At 41.7% G+C, this 21,713-nt stretch overlaps 1 protein-coding gene across 2 annotated transcripts in view; it reads left to right on the top strand.

The window, feature by feature from the left end:
- The window catches only part of PSMB7 (proteasome 20S subunit beta 7), a 57,545-nt gene that overhangs the window by 29,631 nt on the left and 6,201 nt on the right, over positions 1 to 21,713 (top strand). The window contains exon 7 of one of the 2 annotated variants that reach the window (XM_044926332.2): positions 11,531 to 21,577. The exons of the other annotated variant lie outside the window; for it this stretch is intronic. Within the exon in view, the coding sequence (XP_044782267.1) occupies positions 11,531 to 11,635 (105 nt within the window). The 3' untranslated portion in view covers positions 11,636 to 21,577. Of the gene's footprint in view, positions 1 to 11,530; positions 21,578 to 21,713 lie in introns of those variants that run through there. 2 annotated transcript variants of the gene reach the window in all.

The following is a 21,713-nucleotide window of genomic DNA, read 5'->3' as shown; positions in this document are numbered from 1 at the left end:
GAAGTGATTCAAAGGCCATGAATATAATATTTCTGTGAAGGGAAATGTGAATCATCCCTTCAATAAAATTTCTGATATTATCAATCTGAAGAGTGTTTCTTAAATCAATTTTATCTGTAGTTCAGACCACTTCTGTATTAGCTGTGAGACTTTGAAACAGGTTGACCAAGTTCCCATTTCATATTGTTAATTAAATTTACTATTTCAAGTGAGTGGTTTTTATTCTGTGAAGTTGTTGGAACTTGACACAGACCAACAGTCAACAAAAACCACTTTTATTAAGGAGAAGGTAGTAATGCCTGCTTCTCCAGTGAAGTGAATTTAAAAGTAAATAGAAAGCAGAGACAATAATGTACTTTACAAATCTAAAAGGATGTTAATAGAAACTGAAATTATTGTGAAGACCGAGCAACTAACTCTGGTCACTCTGCTTTCTTTTGGTGAAGATTAAGTAATGTGGTTTCATTGGAAGCTGAGAATGCTTACAAAGGTTGAGAGGACCCTGTTTTAGTGACTTTGTTGTGAAAGAGAGCTCGGCCAGGGTGTCATTCCTGGCTCTGTACTTGCATAGAACTCGTGGAAACGTTTGGTTTCAAATTTCCAAACTTTTTATTTTCCTTCTTTCCAGGGAGGCTTTCTTTCTGTGGCAAGAAGCCCTCCATAACTTTTCTTTCTTGCCTATTTTGAGACTACAGGATTGGATGACTAAGTCTGCTTATTTCCCTTCAGTAGGGGAAAGGATTCTGGACGTGTCTCAAACAGAAACCCAGGAGAGTGTTTCTGCCTCTCAAGTCTTGCATGGATTGCCAGGACAGTAACTGCAGTTCACTTCATAGAGAATTGCATTGGGAGGGGTCAGTTTTAGGCTATCATAATAACCAGTTGTTTGCCAAACAGTGATTTTTAGGCCAAACTCGTGAAACAAACTCTTGGCTTTATTGTTAAATTAGAAAAAGCCCATAGTCTTTTTTTTTTTTTTTTTTAATTTAAACTACAGACCTGTGCCTTAGACAGTGCTGGATCTAGACTATAGTATTTATGGACTGGTAGTTCCTCTTTCCTTAACAACTTTTAATATTTTCTCATTGTCTTCAGCTGCACGGTCTGGTACGGTAGCCACCAACCACACGAGTCTGTTGAACACTTGAGGGTAGCTCGTCTGGACTAAGAGGTGCTGCAAGTAGAAAACACATCCCAGATTTCAGAGACTTGGAACAAAAAATTTTAAAATATATCTTGTTAGTAATATGGTTACATGTTGAAACCATACTATTTTAAGTATATTGGGTTAAGTAAAAATATCAATTTTTTTCACCTATTTTTACTTTTTTAAATGTAGCTACTAGAAAATTTTAAACTACATATATAATTCACATATTTTCATTGTACAGGGCTGGTCTTGAACTTGTCATTTGCACATTGCATTTAAGAGTTCTGCCATGTCTGGGTGCCACCTGTACTGTTAACTTCTCGAAAATTTTCTTTTTCATCAGCTCACTGTTCTATAAATTGAGTTATCATTTACACATAAGAAAACGCACAGAGATAAAGTATGCAGTACGATAGATGTTGGCGTTTGTAATTACTCAAGTAACCATCAGTCAGATCAAGACAGAGCATTTTTTCCTTCACTGCAGAAGTGCTCCTTTCCTGTCAGTTCCCTTTCCTCACTTCCCTCCAGCCACTCTAGTTCACCTTTTTAATTTAAATTTATTTTTAAAATACAGTTTATATCCATGAAATCCTGGGTTTGATGTGCTGGTTATTTTTCCCCCCAAGACACATGAAAATGAGTGCATACTATTAATATAAATAAAAAATGTATTCACGTATCACCATCATGAGTAAGCCCAGGGGTATGAATATTAAACTTGAGGAAACACAGGTCTGCGTTCCTGCTCCACTTCAGCCCTTCTCGTCTGCTTGCTCAGCTTTGAATACAGCGTGGACTTGCTTGCGGACGAATCCTCGCGGCTTGTCTGCCAGCCGTGCTCGCACCTGTTTCCTCACTTGTTTGTGTTCCTGGGCTGCATGGTACACACCCGTCCCATTTTTTATGGCTGTTTTCAGGGCCATCTCCCCTACTGACTGACAGAGGGAGACCCTTGAGGGCAGGGTCATTAAATCATCTCTCTTCTTCAGCTCCTAATGTTCAGTACACGTTTGTAGAGTCGAGACAGGATAACCTGGAGCTAAGGCAAAGTCTGAGTCATCAGAAACCACCTGGAAAATGGAGGGGACTTTTTCTTCTTCCCATCTGAAAAGTGCTGAACCTGTGTGTGTGTGTGTGTGTGTGTGTGTGTGTGTGTGTGTGTGTGTGTGTTTTGAGATAACAGAAGAAGATAACTAGTATATTTTTTAAGTAACACATAGTATTGAGGGCAGAGTCATCAAAGCAGACACCCTGTTAAGTACACAGGCGAGGTGAAGATGGGGCAAAGGGCAGATGCTCATTGGGAAATTCCAGGCCCAAAACCAGAACAGTGAAGCCCAGCTGAGATTCATAAATGCCTAGGATGGCCTCTGCTGTTTGAAGTGTCTGAACCAATGACTTTTCACGGGCAAAAGCCCTAACTCAAGGTTTTAGAGAAACTTCTGGTAACTGTGCATTTAAGGCCCACGAAAAACCTTTTAAGATTCTTGTCCAATTGTGGCCCTGACACTGCCTCTCCTGGTCTTGGGATGCTCGTCTTCTTGGTTTTCTCCTTGCTGTTAGCCTGACAGAGGGAGACCCTTGAGGGCAGGGTCATTAAATCATCTCTCTTCTTCAGCTCCTAATGTTCAGTACACGTTTGTAGAGTCGAGACAGGATAACCTGGAGCTAAGGCCTCTTAGGGCAGGAGCTGTTCTTACTGTTGCTGTTTCCTCACGCTTAGTATGGTAACTGATGTGTAGTAGGTAGTCTGCCAGTATTTGTCGAATGAGTGGGTAAAAAGGCATCAGAAGCAACTTTACTTAGGTGGTCCCAGATTTACCTTCCTTTGAAGCAATTTGATAACTTCACCTTCAGTGTTACCAGACTGATAAAAATGAAGGCATTAAAAAATTATATTACTGCTGGTAAATCTCATGCTTTGTTTTTACCAGCAAAGCTGCTTATTCAGACATAGTACCTATGTATTAGCAGAGAAGTGGGTCGGTTGTATTATTTTTTTTAGGTGATGATGCATTCCGTGGAGCCATTGCCATAGGGTTTTTTTTTTCCATATTGTTAAGGCTGGCATAAGAACTGAGCCCCTTATCCTGGTTATTATCCACAGGCTGGCTAGACAGGAAATTAGTGATAAACACTGGCCTTCTGAGTCCACTTGCCAGTTAAGTGTAAGGAATTTGATCACTGTACCTGGAAATATGAAGTTGGCTTCTTGTGAATCTGTATCTTGAAAATTGCTGAAATAAAAAATTGTATTTTAGGGTGGGGAAAGAATTAAGGAAATGAATCTGATAACTTAGGTTCATTTTCCTTCCATCCTGTTTCTTTGTAAGAAGGGATGTTTTCATTTGGCCCAGTGAGAAATTTAAACTCTTGAAGATTATAATTCATTAAAATGGGTAGAAGATGAATATTTAGTCTGTCAAGATCAATACTGTCCCCTCTTTGCGCTCATTGTCAGAAAGCGAGCGAGGGCCGCTGAAGGGTAGTGATGGTGCGGCAGGACCCTCACATCACAGGGAGGCGGTTCAAAGGCAAACTGTCCTGCACCCTCTGGTACCGACTTGCAGATTAGCATCTGGAATCTAATTAAACAAGCTTAATGAAACTAGCAGCTGAATGCTGCTGGAAAAGACAATCAGCTTTTTTCCCCCTCTCTGATACATATTCTGTACTATTGAAGTTGGTCACCAAACACATCATGTGAGCACAGTTAAAAAAAATTAGCATTTATTTGAAGAATAGAAACTGTTTTTCATTCTGTTATGCATTTGGCATGCTCCGGCGTCCCATGAGAGCCGTGCCACAGCAGATAGTGCACAATATTTATAAATCCGTGACAGGCAATAATAGCAACTTGAAAAATTCTTTTGCTAGAATCTCAAGTTGAGAGCTGCCAAAAGCTGAGAGGATCAGATCTGCAGTGGCAGCTGCTGTGCCCTACAGTTAGAATTCTAGACTTTGAAGATGCTCAACTTAAAGAAATGAAGACTGCAGGCTTAGCCAATTTTTGCAGGTTTCTAGAGCTCTGGCTCTCTGCCTTTTGAAGATGAGTTGCTGAAGCTTCTACCACTGCCTGAGGCGTGCTAACACCAGCAGGATCTTTTTTTTTTTTTCCTTCAGTCTTAGTGTGTCTTCAGTTTTAAGTAGCACATGCTTAGTCAGTGCCAACTGTGATGGTGCTTTCTCTGGTCGCAATACCGAGGGATAAGCTCTTACCCTGTACCCTTCAGAGGGAGGCTGCGAAGATAGATGGTGACGTATACAAGTGCCACTTCAGCCGTCTGATTTACGGAGTCATATTTCATCACTCAGCAAGCGCTGGCCTCTGGAGAAGCCCTTATAGATTGCTAAAGATGTGGGCTGCTGTCGCCCTAAAGGCTTGTGGTTACCTCACAAACGTGATGCCAAACACCTAGCTATGGAGGAAACAGAATTAATCTGTCATTGCAGGCAGCTATAGATCCACTTTAATGAAAGAGTTGATACCAATATGGTATTCTGATAGCAAATTATAGAAGTAAATGCTTTTTTTGTGTGTTTAAGTCTAATAGTAGAAAGACACCGAAGTTTCGGATTTATTTGTATTTTGCAGATGGACAGTGATGTAAGAGAGCTGCATTATTTTGATTAAAAAAAAAAAATCTGTTCAGTTTGACACATAGACTGGTCCTGAAGGGAAACACAGAGCATGAGTTCAGTGTGGTCACATGGAAGGGGTCATGGGAGCTTAGGAGCTGGAGAGTTGGGCTGTGAGTGTTTCCACTGTACTTACCGCATGACTCTGGGCAAGCCACGGCCGGCACGCTTCATCCAGAGGTTGGGGACCCAGAGACCTGCCTGTGGGTTGCTGTCAGGATTAGTGTGGTCTGTAAAACACTTCAGATGATGGCTCACACAAAATTGGCTCTGAAATACGGCAGCTGCTTCTGTTTTTTCTTTTTTTTCTTTTTTTTTAGTAATTCAGTAGTAGGATACAAACATCACATAGCAACGACTAACATGATTATTTGTACTCGAGTCAGGCTTGATGATTTATAACATGGTGTAGATAGATTTGATTCTTCTTTTTCATCTGAAAGCTTAAAATCGGAGCCAGGCCTAGCTAGTGGTCATAATGGCAGTAGAAGAAGCCTCTTTAACACATAACACAGGCTCTGGAAGTGTTCACCTTTTTGCTATAGAGAGAAGGTATTGAAAACACAGCAGTCATAATAGCTGATGCTTTTTGAGTGCTTATGCTGTGCCATGCTCTTTCTAACAGCTTTCTCTGCGTTGTCTGATTTACTTTTCAGCAGTTGGGTGGGGTCTGTACTTTGTTATCCCTGTTTTGTTGAGAAGAAAAATAGGGTGTAGGGAGATGAAATATCTCACCTGAAGTCCCATAGCCGGGCAGGCAGAATCATGGTTGGAACCCTGGTCAGTCTGGCCCCGATGCGATCGGTCACCATGCTCTTCTGCGCTTTGTAGGCCTGTAATTCTTTGACAACAGAGTGGGGAAGACATCTTATTCTAGGTGAGCAGAGGTGTGGGCCACTCGGGCTATTCCTTTTCTCTGATAAGGTCTTGTGAAGACGGCAGGAAGCCAGATGAATGTCAGAGGAGGTGTATTAACCTCTTTGGTGAGCCCAGCAAGTGGAAGGACCCCAGGGATAGAAAGAGACAAAGTTAGAAATATAGAGATACTGTGAAATATAAGTAAGTCATTTGGCCGTGGAAGATTTTTTTCTCTTTGACTTTATCAGAATTTATTTTCACCTTTTAATTGTCCTCTCCTGGAAATATCCTGAGATTGTTTTTTTCCCCAAAGTTTTCAAGTATTTACAGAGGAGCTGTTTTTCTCTATATAGCTAATGTTCAGATGGCGTAGCCTTCTTCAGATTTAGTAATGAGACCAAAAAGCCTTTAAATATTGGTGAATGGCATTTGTCCATTTGAGGCAAATCATGAGTAGCTTGAACCAAAAATATAAAAAATAAGCAAGACTATCATATTTGAATAATGAGGTGTTCTTTTTACCCCAACTGCCAAAACTTTTTAATCTTCGTCAACAATTGTTCTGTCCTCCGTCTTATTTAGGTTGCATCTGTGCGACTCTGAGCTCAGGAGCCCTGACAAGCGGCATATGAATTCTGTATTCATTAGTGATCTTGATCCAAATGCCTCTGTCCCTGCCACAGGGGCTCAGGTGTGGAAGCTGCTGGCTAATCCCACCAGCTGACAGTCAGAGGTTTAATGACTCCATAGGAAGGTGACCACTCGCTGGGAGGTTTGCTGGCGGAACCCACACAGCAGACAATGGAGATCAAGGAAGACGATCAGTGTTTAGCCGAAGCACCTTCCTGTGTGACTTGAACCCTGCTAGCATCAAACGGAGTTTTAAGTAAATGCAGAATTAAAAAAAAATACACTGACCCTTGATAGCCATCATAAACAATGATTTGGGGGAGTGGTCTGTATTGATATTGATGGTGTTTAAGACTGTTTTGCTTTTAGCAGTTTAATAGATGTCAGCTCGATAAGCTGTACTTGACTCACTTTTCCAGGTTTTTAGGTTTTAAGGTTTTGTTTGTCTGGGTACTACAATATCTGTTTAGGTGTCTTCTGTATCTGGGGGAAAAAAATACTTAAAGCCAGAATTCTTTCTTACAAGATGTTCCTAAGAATCTATGCTGACATTTTTGTCTCTTGTGATCTCTGTCTGTAAAAAACAATTACTATCAGAATGTGAGTTCTTTGACTGATGGGTGACGTGTCACTAGAGTTTTGACTTTATGTTTTTTAGGTTCTCTAGTCTAAAAATGTTGGATGCCTTATTTATTTTAATAACAGCTTAATTGAGATAATTACATGCATACAATTCACCTACCATAAGTGTACAATTTAGTGGTGTTTATGTTCACAGAGTTGTACAGCTATCAGCATAATCAATTTTAGAACAATTTCATCACCCTCAAAAGAAATGCCATATTCATTAGCAGCCACTCCCTGTTTTCCCTCAGCCTTCCCAGCCCTAGGTAACAGCTAACCTACTTTCTGTCTCTACAGACATGCATATTCTGGACATTTTCTATAATAGGAATTATTCAGTATGTCTTGTGACTGGCTTCTTTAACTTAAAGTATTTTTGTAGTATTTCATCTTTGTAGCATGGATTGATACTTTATTCTTTTTTGTGGTTGAATAGTATTCCATTATATGGATATATCACATTTTATTTACCCATTCATTAATTAATGGATATTTGGATTGTTTTCACTTTCTGGCCATTAAGAACAGTGCTGGTATGAACATTTGTGTACAAGGTCTTACGTGGACATATATTGTCATTTCTCTTGGCTGTATGCCTAAGAGTAGCATTGCTGAGTCATGTGGTAACTCTCTGTGTTTAACCTTTTGAGCCAGATTGGTTTCCAATGTGGCTGGGTTAGCAGTGTGTAAAGAGTTTCTGGACATCCTTGCCAACATTTATTATTTGGCTTTTTGATTACAGCCATCCATCCCGGTGGGTGTGAGTTGGTGTCTCATTGTTTTGATGGATTCCTTATTGGTTAACAACTAATGCAGCTATGGAAATGTTGAAATGTAACTATTGAAACACTTGACACACTTCTTTATGCACTGGATTTGGGCAGTAATTCGGATGTTTGTATATTTGTTTAACTATTGAAGTTCCGTTTTAGAGGCTTTCTTTCCCTGAGACTGTTTCTGTCATTTGCTTTTGGTCATAATTCCTGCTTATTGGCTTTCCTTAAGACCTGAAGCATTAGACATAGTAAATTGTGTCTTTGTTGTTAGATCAAAAATATATTAATTTTCCCCAGTGGTTTTCTCATTGTATTTAATGTGAAAGAAAAAAAGTTTTAAGAGATGTTAGAACCTGAAGATACAGTCCCTGGGACCCTTATAGAATTACTTGTAGTAGAGTTAAAGACTTAATTTTAGAAATGAATAGATTTAAGGTTGGCCTTATGGTTCAGTGAGTGATTTGGAGAATTACTATTCAAACCTTTGGAATAAATAATGAGGAGGCACTGTTGATGGTTTAAGCTTCTCACCAGAATCAGGTATTTTGAGTTGATCCCTTTCTAAAAAATGAGTTTGTTTTCCTGAATTTGAGCCCACTGGTGGGCCAGCTTTGGAGAGGCAAAAGAGGGCTTCTTGAGTTAAGGCTCCTCCTTTGACTCTTCTTGCTCATATTTTCATTGTATGGTGTTTTGCAAGGCACGTGGAACTTTTCTTTGGTCTTTCACATGATGACTCAAGAGCAGGGCTTTGCTCCTCACCATGCAGGAGTTTGGGGGAAGGGAATGGGAACCCACTGCAGTATTCTTGCCTGGAGAATTCCATGGACAGAGAAATCTGGCAGGCTACAGTCCATGGGGTCACAAAAGAGTCAGACACGACTGAGCGACTTGCATACAACACACAGACATGCAGAGTGTTGCTGGTGCATATGGCTTCTCTCCCTTTTATTCTCTAGGATTCCTAGTCTTCCTTGATTTAGAAATTGCCACTTGGCTATGAGTCCTGCTTAATAAAGCATCAGTAAAGTCTAAAATTCTTTCAGTCCTTTCAGTTTAATCTCTTTCTTAAAATAATATGTAGAGTCATAAAATTCTTGAAATGAGAATAGGATGCAGTAAAAGTAGTAAAACAGAAAATTAGAGAGAGAAATGGCCACTTGGGGCAAGGCCTTGGGAATTCAAGAATCAACAAGTCTCAGGGAAGTGACCCTGTGTAAAATTTAAAGGTCTCCATTTCTAATTCTTTGAAGAGTAATGAAAACACTGCATATGGTATACTTCCATAGTTATTGACTTTCAGAATTCATTGTTGATTTTTCCACCAGAAATATTTCTGTGTAAAAATTTTTCCATGTCTTCTGCTCTGCTGTATATGCACTGAATTTCATTTTCTTAAATAATCAATAATATGTAATCAATCAGCAGGTGCTAATTGGGTACCAGCTGAATGCATACACTTGGTGGTATAATCCAGAGGTTGTGTTGAAAGAGGCCGTTCTGTATGATGGTGGGAATTCTTTAAACAGCTATTGGCAAAGTAGATTGAAAACAAGGGATTAGTTTACTTGGTAGTAGATCGGTAATTATTTATGATGCATTTCTTTGGAGCAGGTGTTGCATTTGAGATGTTTTCACGTTACATATTTCCTGTAGCTGTGAGAGCTGGGGGAAATAGACTATATAGAGAAATATTTCACAAAGTGTGCTGCTTGCTACACCTGTGGCAGAGACCCAGCAGACAGAATGTGATTCCCTGTGACCAGTCTCTTGATTCAGAGAGGCAAGAGCTAAGGGAGTGTTGAATAGAAGTTGATGTTTGGTGACTTTCAACTACACGGGTGGAATTAAAAGGAAGATGTTATTGCTTATATATTTGGTATCATGGTATCAAAGAGAAACTTGACTTCTTTATCCATCTCCTTATCAAATTGAATTGCCTTTGCTGACTTGGGTCTCAGGGATATAATTTACGGTACTAAAAATGCTCGCTTTATGTGGGTTGTCTCTGTCTGTTACTTAAGCCAAGCCAGGATTTGGAATGTCACAGCTCCTTGGGAAAAGACATAAAAGAAGCTCTTTTATTTCTTACTGATTTCATTCCATTCTGGAAATCTTACTTTGTAAAAATTTTGAATCATAAAGGAGAAGATGCAAACACACACCTTCCACTTCTCCTGGTTGTATTTCACTGTCAGAAGTGAAGCTCTGTGTCACAAATCTAAGAGGTCATCTGTGGTGGAGGCTTGCAAGCTCTTGAACAATGGATTTCTACGTTTCTTGTGTACAGGTTAGAGAAATATAAGAAATGAAATATAGGACTGAGTGTTACTAGATGGTGGCTTAGAATCTTATAAGTTTTGCCTTGGCAGGTAATTTGGCATAAATTGTTAATGTAAATCTGGGTTAGTGGTGAAGACGTTATTTTAGTAAAAAGATAAACTGCTGATTAATTCAGCATAGAACTCAATTACAAATTGAAAGTGTCTCTGCGGGACTCCTGGACCCTAAAGACAGCAGATGTTGAATTGATACTCCAGCATATTTCACGGTGGTATGAAATATTAACATGGTTTATTATACTTGTGTGGTGTGCGGTATCAGACAGGGGGAGGTGGTGGGCATGTGGGTGTGCGAAGCAGCCACACATTACACATTCGTTAATGTACACTGAAGTGTGATTAAGAATTTGGGGGAAGTTTCATCTTCTTGTTTTTAAAAAATCAAATAGCTCTGTGGAAAAATTAAGTTTAAAATAACATTTGGAGCTAAATATTTAAATGTGGTACCGATGTGTGTTTACATTGTACACATAAATGAACACAAAAATGGTATACTTACTGACTCAGGATATTTAAATGTTAAATGGGACCACTACCTACAAGAGTAAGGGAACTTGAGGGCTTGAGCTGTATTTTAATGAGTTAATTGTAAGCTTTCTTGGGCTGGAAAGTTTTCATGGGCTGCTGTCCTGTTTTTACCTTCTGATCTAAAACATATGGTAATTTTAAAATGCCCCTATAATTTGCACAGGCAGAGTTTCGTTTCTAGCCAAAAAAGAAAAAAGCTTTATGGTTTTCGTATATCTGCATCAACTTAAGGGGGGAAAAGTCAGCAAATTTTATGTATCGGAAGATCTGAATAAATGGAACTGCCAGTATTTGAAGGGATTGGCACTTCTTAAGAGGCATGAGAAAGTTGGCTTAGATGAGATATTTCAAAGCCATTACTATTCCTATGACAGTTATTTTTCTTGCATCACAGCCTAGATCAAGTCTAGATTTTGCTAGCTGAAGTAAAGACAGTTCCAAAAATAGCCAAATGATTACGCTAAGAACAATGTACCTTGGATACCTCTGCTATTTTGAAGGCTTTTTTTTTTTTTTAAGTGCTTTCTCAAAAACTTCTCAGACACATAAAAGTTGGCAAAGGCAGAAGAGCAGTGGGCAAAGAAAGCAGAGGTTTCTTGGTACCTGCACCACCAGCACATCTCTGTCCCCATTAGAGTTGCCATTAGGCTTCTGTAAACCCTTGAGGGTGATGGTCATTCTGAGATGTGAAGGGTGGACTTGAGTTGCATTCACCTGAGTCTTACTTCTCTCCAACCAGGCGCCAAGTTCTGTGCCTGCTTATGAGGCAGAGTCTCTTTCTTAGAGACATTTACAGCGTACTGGGGTGAACAGGCCCACAAACAGTACTGAAAGTACAAGAAGGGTGCTTATAAGGACTGAAGAGGAATTGGTGAGGTCTGTCTGGGAGCCTTTAAGGTGGCCTCAAAGAGCATGTGTTTCATCACTTGAAATTGTTTTTGTCTTGGGGATTAGGGAAGGGGTGGGGTGGGGAGTCTGAAGAGGAGAGGAAGCTATTCCAGGAGAAGGCCATCACCATGTACAGAGGTGTGTGGACTCCTGCTCTGACTTGCTCTCGGTGGTGTAACCCTGGAAGTTCAGGCAGCTGAACATGTTTGGAAATAGGAAAACAAAACTCCAGACAGTGTCTCAAGTTGTCTGAGCGGTCATTTCCCGAGTCAGTGTGGCCTTTTAATTAGCATCCGTTTTTCAGTGTGGGAGAGGGCCGAGCTTAAGCAGCCCTGTCCCTGCGTGTGAATATTTAGTTTAGAAAGCTGCCACGTTCCATTAGGGGTGGCTGTTTTGGCAGTGGGTGCAGGAGCTGTGTAGACTTCTCAAATGTCCTTTGAGATTTACGTTGCAGTGTAATTGGGAGATGCTGGTACTTAGTGTGTTGTGCATGGCAGAATGTGAGATTACCTGCTGTAATGAGACCCCAGCAGCATACCTCAGGAAGGTAGTTAAAGTTTTAACCTTAGCAGATAATGTTACTTGTGGGTTTCTGTGAGGTAATTTATACCACTCTCCCCTAACCCTGAAATTGTGCAGAAACAAAAAATTTTTTAAATACGAAATTGTGCTAAATAGATATTTTAAAATTCCACCTAGTAGTCCAGGTTTTGAAAATGTTTGCGATGAACATTGTGTCTGTAGATCACACTCACAGTTGTTGTCAGCCTGTCATAAGTGTTGGAATGTGGTTTTTTTCTAAATATCAGAACTGTGGTGATACTGGAATGCTGAAAAGACTTAAGGACTCATTAACTTTGATTCCTTGACAAATAGGTTGGTGTCTCTTAATGAAGATAAATTAGATTGACAGGAGTAAGAATAGGGCATGATGGAAAGTGTATGCGTGAACTTTGAATAGTTCTAGGTTTAAGATTGGTTTTTGCCTCTTCTGTAACCCCTGTGGCCCCAGTTTGTAAAAGATAAAACTCATTTGTAAAATGGGCTTAAGTCAGCACCGGAAGGGATTATTAGGAGGATCGTATTTGTAAATTACAGTCAGGCTTAACAAAAGTTTGCTCTCTCATCCTCTGGCTACTTCATGTCCCAGAATGTTAAAAGAAAATTAAAGTGCCTTTTCTCAGTCTGTTTTAGTTAAGATTGAGGTATAATTGACATGCCTACTCTGTTTTTATTTTAAAGATTTTTTTTTTTTTTAATGTGGACCATTTTAAAGTCTTTATTGAATGTGTTACAGTGTTGCTTCTGTTTTATGTTTTTTGGTTTTTTTGACCATGAGGCATGTGGGATCTTAGTTCCTTGACCAGGGGTCAAACTTGCACCCCTGCATTGGAGGGTGAGGTCTTAACGACTAGACCACCAGGGAAGTCCCTGCTTTAATCAAGATTTACAATCAACATATGCCCTGATGGGAAAATGAACTTAAATGGTTATCTTTTTTTATTGACGTACAAGGTGGTTTAAAGAGCACTTTGACTCATTCTGCTTGCTGAGAAGTTTTTACACGTGTATTTTAGGGAGATATCAACCTTTAAATGTAGTGCTGGATTCAGTGAATTTGATAGGCTTTTTGCTTTAGAATTTGATGAATGTATGAATTTTTTGGAAGAATTCATCAGGATGTTCTTAACAAGCCAGATGAATAATGGAATGATAGAGTAGCATTATTTAAGCAATATGTTTGCAACTTTGAAGAATTTCAGAGGTAAAGTACTTTAAAAAGATAAACCCACGAGTGAGTAATCAGTTATATCTAAGGACGAAACGAGTGTCATTGCTGTTTTTGGATGCTAATTGTTGGAGGTTCTATTGTCTTGAGTCAAAAATCCATGGGCTCTGAAGTTAGACAAAACTGTGTTGAATCTCAGACCTTCCAGTTGGCTGTATGTTTTTGGGTTCGTCATTTTCCCTCCCTGAGCTTTGGTTTCCTGAATTTGTAAAATGGCGAAAGCTGTCTTGAAGGGTTATTTGGAAGAATAAGTGGAAGAATGTACTTGGCACAGTGCCTGCAAACAGTGAATGTAAAGTTCTCTTTTCTCCTTTTAGAAGATAATTTCTAGTGCCATATAACAAGTGAAAATGTGTTGTTTAGTACACTTCTTATTGACATGGCAGTAAGTCTGTGTGGAAGATGTGCATGTGAGCACAGTCTTAGGGTATCATTTTGATTTTCATTTGCAGTATAATTGCTTCTTTCATAATTGATTTGCTTTGAACTAGAAGTTATAAAAGTACTAAGTTACTAAGTTATTTTTGGTAATAAGTACTAAGTTATTTTCGGTTGCCCACTGCACTGGTAGTTCTGAAAGGGTTAGGGTTAATTTGATAACCGCATGTGTGTATTAAGAGAGAGGGGTAGAATCGAACCAGGTTAGCTATCATCATGGGTTTCCTGCATACCAGGCACCGTGCTTGCAGCTTCTGTGCATGGAGTCTTTGAATCCTCACAGCCACCCTGCTGCTGGTGGTTTTAGGCCTCTTTTACAGATGAGGAAATTGGGACTTAAAATGTTGAGTGACTTTATGTAGCTCGTAAGTAAGAAGACTAGATTCATAGCTGAATCTCCTGAATCTTCATTCTCAGATTCTTTGCCTCTGCCTCGTCCCTCCCCCTCCTCCCATCTCCCGTCACCATGATCAATATAGCGGATATATGCAGTGGCTCCAGAAGTTTCCTTATGCCCTTTAGGAAGGCTTTCCTACCCCAAGATGCATAAGTAACTGCAGTGTATCTGCAGACTGTGTGTGCCTGGGGTCCCAGGAGAAGGTGATGGGCAGGGGCCATGATCCGACTCACCTGCCCTGTCTGCTCTCTGCCTGTCCGCTTCTGCTTCTTTAGAGGTGCTCCTCGAACATAGCCAAACCCTTGTGACCATACATCTCCCTTAGAGCTTCGTTCTTTACAGTCTTTCTGCTTTTGCCCCCATTGTCAACCAATCCCTTCTACTCTTTCTACTACATTCCAGGGGCCAGACAGGAGTATTTTGGGAGCCCCTACCACCAAGATCCGCTGGAGAAGGAAATGGCAACCCACTCCAGTACTCATGCCTGGAAACTCCCATGGACTGAGGAGCCTTGTAGGCTACAGTCCATGGGGTCGCAAAGAGTTGGACACGACTGAGTGACTTCACTTCACTACCACCAATGAAGTGGCATTTACAGGTTGGTTCCAGCCCAGGCCATTTTTTTCCAGAACAACCTCAGGATACTTTCACTGGCTCTGCCTTGTCCCTTTATGGTGACACCCTTTAGAATTCCTGCCACAGGATATGTATTAACTTAACCATTGTCTCCCATCAACCCATCAGAAAAATAGCTGCCAGGAAGTTACAGAGGCCTTTCTGTGAAGACCGAGTTTGTTTAGAGTTTGGTCAGTGTCCGTGACTGATGCTGAAAGTCCAGGTGGCACTCTCTGCTTCTCCCTCTCCTGTGCTCCTTCTTCCTCCCCCTCATCTGCCTTCCACTTCTGCTGTTGATCCTCCCTGGTGTCTGCTTAGGCCCTCCAATCACTTGCTTTCCTGTTGCTTGCCTTTGGCCTCTCCTCCCCCACTGCTTCCAGGCTGCAGTTTCAAAAAGCACAAATCTAACTACATCATTTGCCAGTTTAAAATTTTCCTCGTCTTCCCACTGGAATGAAGGGTCAGCTCTCTCTGTGGCCCATGAGGCTCTCTGGGATTCAGCCACGTGGAATCAGCTACCTGCCTACACCTATGTCCTTCCCATTTTCATGGCTTTACCCCTGCCATCACTTCTACACCTTGGCTTGGCTGCCATTTACATGTGTGTCAAGCCTCAACCCAGTCTTTATCACCTGTGCCCTGCGAGACCTCTGTACCCTTCTCATAGTTCCATTGTCAGCCTTGTCTCTTAAAAACTCTTCATGTTGTACTTGTTTCCTCTCTGGACTCTGTAATCTTCGTGGGCAGGGTCTGTTCTGTTCAGGCCTTATACCCAGTGTTTGGCACACTGTCCCTGGACTGTATTAGTATCAGAGCAGAGCATTAGTAAATGCGTGCTGAACTAAGCTAACCTGTACCTTTCTTTGAGGGGTTTTGCATCATTTGAAATCTGCTTCATTTGTGGTCATCTTTAAATGCCCTCAACAAGAGTGCTCTGAGCTTGCTTGGACCTCCTTCTAGTCCCTCCTAATCCCTATGAGGCTGTAGAAGCAGCATCTGGTAGTGTAACAGTGCCCATAGCCTTCCCACGCACTTTACATTCTGCACTGGTTTCCCACCCTCCAGACTTTGGAGGTAGATAGGCTCGATGTGAACATGGCTCCTTTGTACCTTTGTTGAGACCCAAGGAACAAACCCACTCCGTTCCCCGCCTCCCCTCTATTCTGGTGATAGCCCTTGCAGTATCTGCAGGAATTTATTGGCAGAATTATCACTGACCGCATTGTTTTATGGAGAGAGAGAGAGAGGTATTACTAAGATCTTATTGCTACCTGGGGCAGCTTGGTTTTCATTCGAAGGATTGTTGAACATATTTCTCACTTTTTCTTTAAACCTAGTCTTCCCCCCACTCCTCTGATTATATTTGATTCGGTGCAGCCTTGGAAATGTATATTTGTATACACATATGCTGTGAATGCTGATTTCCTCTCCTTGTGGAAAGCAGTATGTTCCCATCTCTCTTGGTCCTTTTCCCTCTGGAAGCCTAGGTGTTTTTCCTTCCATTCGCTTGTCTCAGAATCCAGCAGAGCCTCTTGCCCACCATCTTTTTTCCTGTGGTGGGATAGGAAGACATAGGCTTTGGTGATGCCAGACAACTTGGCACGGATCCCTGAATCCCACTTATACAGAGCTGTGTGCCTTCAGTGGCCATCCAGGTGGCTCAGTAGTAAAGAATCTACCTGCAGTGCAGGAGATGCAGGAGACGTGGGTTTGATCCCTGGGTCAGGAAGATCCCCTAGAGAAGGAAATGGCAACCCACTCCAGCATTCTTGCCTGGAGAAATCCCATGGACAGAAGAGCCTGGTGGGCTGCAGTCCATGGGGTCTAAGAGAGTTGGACACGACTAAGCATGCATGTGTGCTCTGAATGCACCAGCTACCCTTCCTTGTGCCTCCATTTCCTCTGCAGTACAGGCGGAAATGATGAGGATTAAATAAGGTAACATAAGTGTTTGGCTAAGACCCAGGGATGTGGTGGGTGCCCATGTTAGTTCTGTCACAGCCTCGTCTTTTTCCTTCTGCCCTTGAACTTGGCACCAATTCTGTTTATAAAATCTGTTTGTTAGGGCATTCCCGTCCCTTTTTTCCTCCCAGCAGCCCCTGGGCAGAGGCATTGTCCCTATTCTTCCGACTGGCCCTTGTGGCTCAGAGAGAGTTGAGCTCTGTCTTCATTAGTAACCCAGTTCTCCCAGGCTTCTCTCGTCTTTCTTTGGCCCACTGTAGTTGCGCAGCCTTGCACATCTCTCCTAGCCTGAGCCATGCTCAGACTTCTGCGCCATTCAGTGATCTGGGGCAGACCAAGTTGGCAGGGACTTGGCTGGCAGGTCCTTGAATACGAACTCCCCTTCCCATCTCAGGCAAAATCCTTTTAAATCACTCGTGAATCCCCAGCAGGCTTGCCCTTCATATTTGCATCACACAGTTCTTGGATGCCACAAGGAAAGAAATGGCAGCACCATCTAGGCCTTAAAGACACGGTCACTAAATCAGTCCCCACTCTGGGCACCCTCAGCACCAGCTGCAACTCAGTTTCGCCAAACAGTTCAGATGTTTATGCAGGCAGACCGTGTCTACCCAAACAGCTCAAGCTGAAAACAAAACTCAGACACTTTTGCTTTTATCACACAGTCCAGTCTGAAAAAAATTAACCTTTTCCACTATAAAGTATGTGGCTATACAGGGGGATACATCAGGCCTGTTACAGGTACAGGAAGCACACTGCTTTTGGGGGACCAGTTTTAAACACTTTTTTGAGCTCTTTAAATTTTATTCAACCGTCAGCCATGAATGACTCCTTCAGGCCACATCAGTGGCATAGTCAGAACCTCAGCTTTTCAGTAGGCCACTGCAGAATGTCCCGCCCAAACCTCTTCCTCTTGTTTGTTTGACTGTTTTTGAATGCTCTTGCTCCCTGGTCCTCAGTTTGGACTTAGGAAGTTAGGGAATTCCTCCATTTTGTATTGATTTTTTTTTTTTTTTGATCTTTGTTTCATAATCAATTTCATGTTTTAGTTTTGGCAGAGCTGTGAATGCATTTGAAGTCAGTGTTTGATTTTTTCATTTGTTGATATTCACACCAAGCGTTGTGCTAGCTGCTGGGATTGAAACGGCATGCTTTTGGTCCTCTTTTTAGAGAGTCCAGACTCTTGTCACACCCAGAGTTTTATCTGTTCTGCTGCGATCATCAGAGAAATAGCATTTTTTACTGTTTCAAGTCAAAGCGACAAAAGATTATGCAGATTTTCCAAGATGGCGTTTGGACTGCTTCAGTTCTTACTGAGTAAAATCGTTACTTTTTAGTAAAGGAGCAGACTGTTATGAACTAAATGGTCCTTGTAGATTTAATAGCAAATAGGAAAATTGATGAAAATTGTGGGAGAGTTCAGCTGTGATGCCACCCACATCCTTGTTCCCCTCAGGCAAAGGCAGGAGAGCCACTGCCCCGGCTCTTGGTGTGACAGGGGCACAGAAGGCAAGGGGCACCTCCGAAATGCTCTGGAAACAAGAGCGCCAGGGAGTGCCATTCGTTATGAAAAAGGCTGAGTGTTTCTCTTTTTTTCAACCTGCTTAACATTTGCACCTCAGCCACATAAATGGAATGTATTTTCCAGGAAATAACCAGTTTTATTTTAACTTCTTTAAAAATTTTTAGTTACAAATCTGTTGTTTCAAATGACTTGCGTTTTCAGATTCTGCATCTGTATCTAAAATAGTAGGTTGGGTTTTCACTCAGATGCATATTTAGGACTTTGCCTGCCCCCAGCATAAGTAAAGCACTGTTCATAATGCACAACAGTAGCATGTCGAGGATTTATTTAAAGAGTATTAATTTGATGCTGAACTGTCCAGGGTGCCCATTGGCTAGATCCCCTACATTTCACTCTGGTGACATTCCCAATCTAAAAATCACTTAAGTGAGAAGAGATCTGACTGGTGCTGTAGACAAGAAGAATGTGGAAAAGTTTCTTGGCAGTACTATTTTGGACCTGTACCACTGTGGATGCCGAGGTAATCTATCAGTTTGTGAGTGTCTACAAAACGCAACTCTCTAGATAACAGGTTTAAAGTAAAGATTTAATACAGTCTCCATCTCCTCTGATGTTGCAGTGACAGTTTAAAACTCATTCTCTAAATCTCAGCAGACTTTATAGCTAGCAGTGGGCCAATAGAAAGTTTAATAGCGTTACAAGCCATAAATCATCTTTTAAGGATGCTACTGGTAGCTCCAGTATTAAATGCAGACAATCGCCTGTGTTATAAATAATTTATCAAACACCATTTCAGATTAGCCTTCCATGCTGAGTTATTTATTTTAGCCTTTTCTGTACGATTCCTAAGGCACTTTTCGAAAGAGGCATTACTGGTCAGTTTAATGAACTTGGGGGTCTGTTTTGTCCCCTCAAGCGCCCGGGTGCAGCTGTGGTGACCATTACATGGCCGATGCGGACCTCTTTGTGCCTTTTACAAGTGCTGCCCATTTGTCATGGAGCGGTAAATGGAGCTGCACATGGGAGTCCAGGGACACATTGTGCGGTGCAGTGATGGAGACAAACAGATCGCTCCATAAAGTGCTGCTGTCACAGCCGGCTTGTGCTGCGGCACATCGCTCTTGCTGTGATCTCATTTAAGAAGCAGGGGTGGCCCGGGGGACTGATATTCCCAGTTAGTTTGGTCTTTGTAGCCATAAAGCAGGAAGCGCTCCTTTTATATTCTCTGAACTTTTAGGGAGTGTGCTTTTTGCTTGGAGTAATTATTATAGGAACTTCTCCACTGCACTGTGTGAAGGGTTGCCAGCAGGTTTGTTTGGACCTCCTTCTCCTGGCCTGGTGTTTGGTACAGGCAGTCACTCCTTGGAGATAAATGATGTCCCTTGGAGCCCTCTGGCTTGCTGGATTAAATAAGTTACCAGTTTTTAAGCAATAGCCATGTGCCAGACCCATGATTCTTTCAGTAATCATGTGATAAATCTTAAGTTATCATCTATATTTCAGAGGAGGAGAGTGAACTCAGGTGAAATGACTTGCTCAAGGGTGCACAGCAATAAGTAAGTAGGAGGCTGGAGACTGAAACACATTCTGACACATTCTGTCTGCCTCCAACCCTGCCTGATGACCTTGAACCTGGGTTGCTCATCTAACTTTTGAGCACTGGGATCATGATGATGATCTTTTGGCTGAGCAGTTCAAAGTAAAAGGAAGCTGGCGTTGGCCTGCAGAGCCTTTTTTGAGGGGGAGGTTTAGTCGGGGGAGGTAGCCTGGATGAGTCCGGCTGCTCTGCGTACACACTGAATCCAAGTTCCCCTGTGACTAGCAATGTAAATCCACAAGCAGCTGGCCAGGGGAGGCTGCTGGCCCGGCAGTGGGAGAGCGCCTCACCCCGGGCCTTACCAGCTGGGGTCACAGCCCGTGTGTAGCAGCTGTCCCCAAGTGCATGCTCCCTAGAACTCTGGTCCCTTCGCCACTTCCAGAAAAGTGAGGTGGTTTCCTCATGAAGAATGAATCCTAAGGGAAGAAACAATGCTTCTGCACTTACTGTGACCCAGACACAGATAAAAATGTGTTTTCCCTACCTCTTGCTTTTAGTCTGTGTTTTTCTCAATAGCTTTTTTCTCTAGGTTTTTCTCAATAGCTTCCCTAAATATTTGGTAGCACGTGTTAAAGACAAGACTTGTTTAATTGTGAAAATCCACTATAAAGAAAACACAGTATGAATATGCCCAGTAGCATATTTGCATATGTGTCTAGAATTCTGGGTATGGAGATACTATGGTAAAAGACCATATTTGTCATAAGATACAGTTCCTGGAACATAGTAGGTGTCTGCAAATATTTGTTGAAGGCATTAACTATGTAAATAATGGGCAGACAGAAAAGCCTTGGTAATTTTCACCCTATTTGTCTTTTGAGGGTTTTTGGTGGAGGTGAGGAATATATAAAATAAGACTTTGGATCTTAATGTTCATCTCTGCCATATCACCTTGTAGAAATGTTTAGGTGGTGGCCTGTGGGCAGTGCTTTCCCCACTATGGAAGTGACCATCAGAGGGTCTGCGAGTTGGCTCAATGAGAAATTGGCAACCACCATCTTTCTCTTGGGCTTCCCTGGTAGCTCAGCTGGTAAAGAATCCGCCAGCAATGCAGGAGACCCTGGTTTGATTCCTGGGTTGGGAAGATCCCCTGGAGAAGGGAATGGCTACCCACTCCAGTATTCTGGCCTAGAGAATTCCATGGATTATATAGTCCATGGGTTTGCGAAAAGTCGGACACAACTGAGCGACTTTTACTTTTCATCTTTCTCTTATACTTACTCAGGTTCTGAAGATCTTTGCTGATGAGGAATGACACCCTGAATCAAGGGGCTGCTGTCCGTTCCCAACTCGCTCAGGAGCCACAGCTCACAGCTGAGACAGGTTATCTATGAGCTGGTGGTGGTATGGCCTTCTGGCCCTAGAGCCCAGGGTCCTGTTTTAATTATTTGTGTGACCTTGGGCAGGTCATTGGCTCTCTCTCTGCCTTGGTTTCTGACAATACCGACCTCAGAAGATAGTTAAGGGTAGGGGTAGAAATGACGGTGATCATCAAAGTCTACCTCAGTACTTGACACACTATAGTAGGTGCTTTAACATTTTCAGTCCTGTGTGTATGAGAGGTGGGTAGGACTACAGAAAGGAAAAAAAAATCAGAGACTTGAGGTATTTCCTTTTTTAATGAATTGTCTTTCCTAGAATTTGAAGGGGTGGTAGTGGGAGGAATTTAAAAGGTTTATTTCCCCAATTTTTAAAAGCATTTTATGAGTAACTACTTTTATGAGTAACTCAGGTTGTATGTAATATATTTTGTATTAATTTTTAAGTTTAAAAATTTTTAAGTTTTGTAAGTTCATATACTCACATTAAAGAATATTTGTAAACTAGAGGAAGTCACACCTGCAATCTCAGCACTTTTGGCATCTTGGCATCAGTGGATTGTAATGGATTGATGTTAGCAGTACATGCCTCGGAGAAGGCAATGGCACCCCACTCCAGTACTCTTGCCTGGAAAA

Source organism: Bubalus bubalis, chromosome 12, assembly GCF_019923935.1.
Source record: "Bubalus bubalis isolate 160015118507 breed Murrah chromosome 12, NDDB_SH_1, whole genome shotgun sequence".
NCBI lineage: Eukaryota > Metazoa > Chordata > Mammalia > Artiodactyla > Bovidae > Bubalus > Bubalus bubalis.
This window is presented reverse-complemented; position numbering and strand designations above follow the sequence as displayed.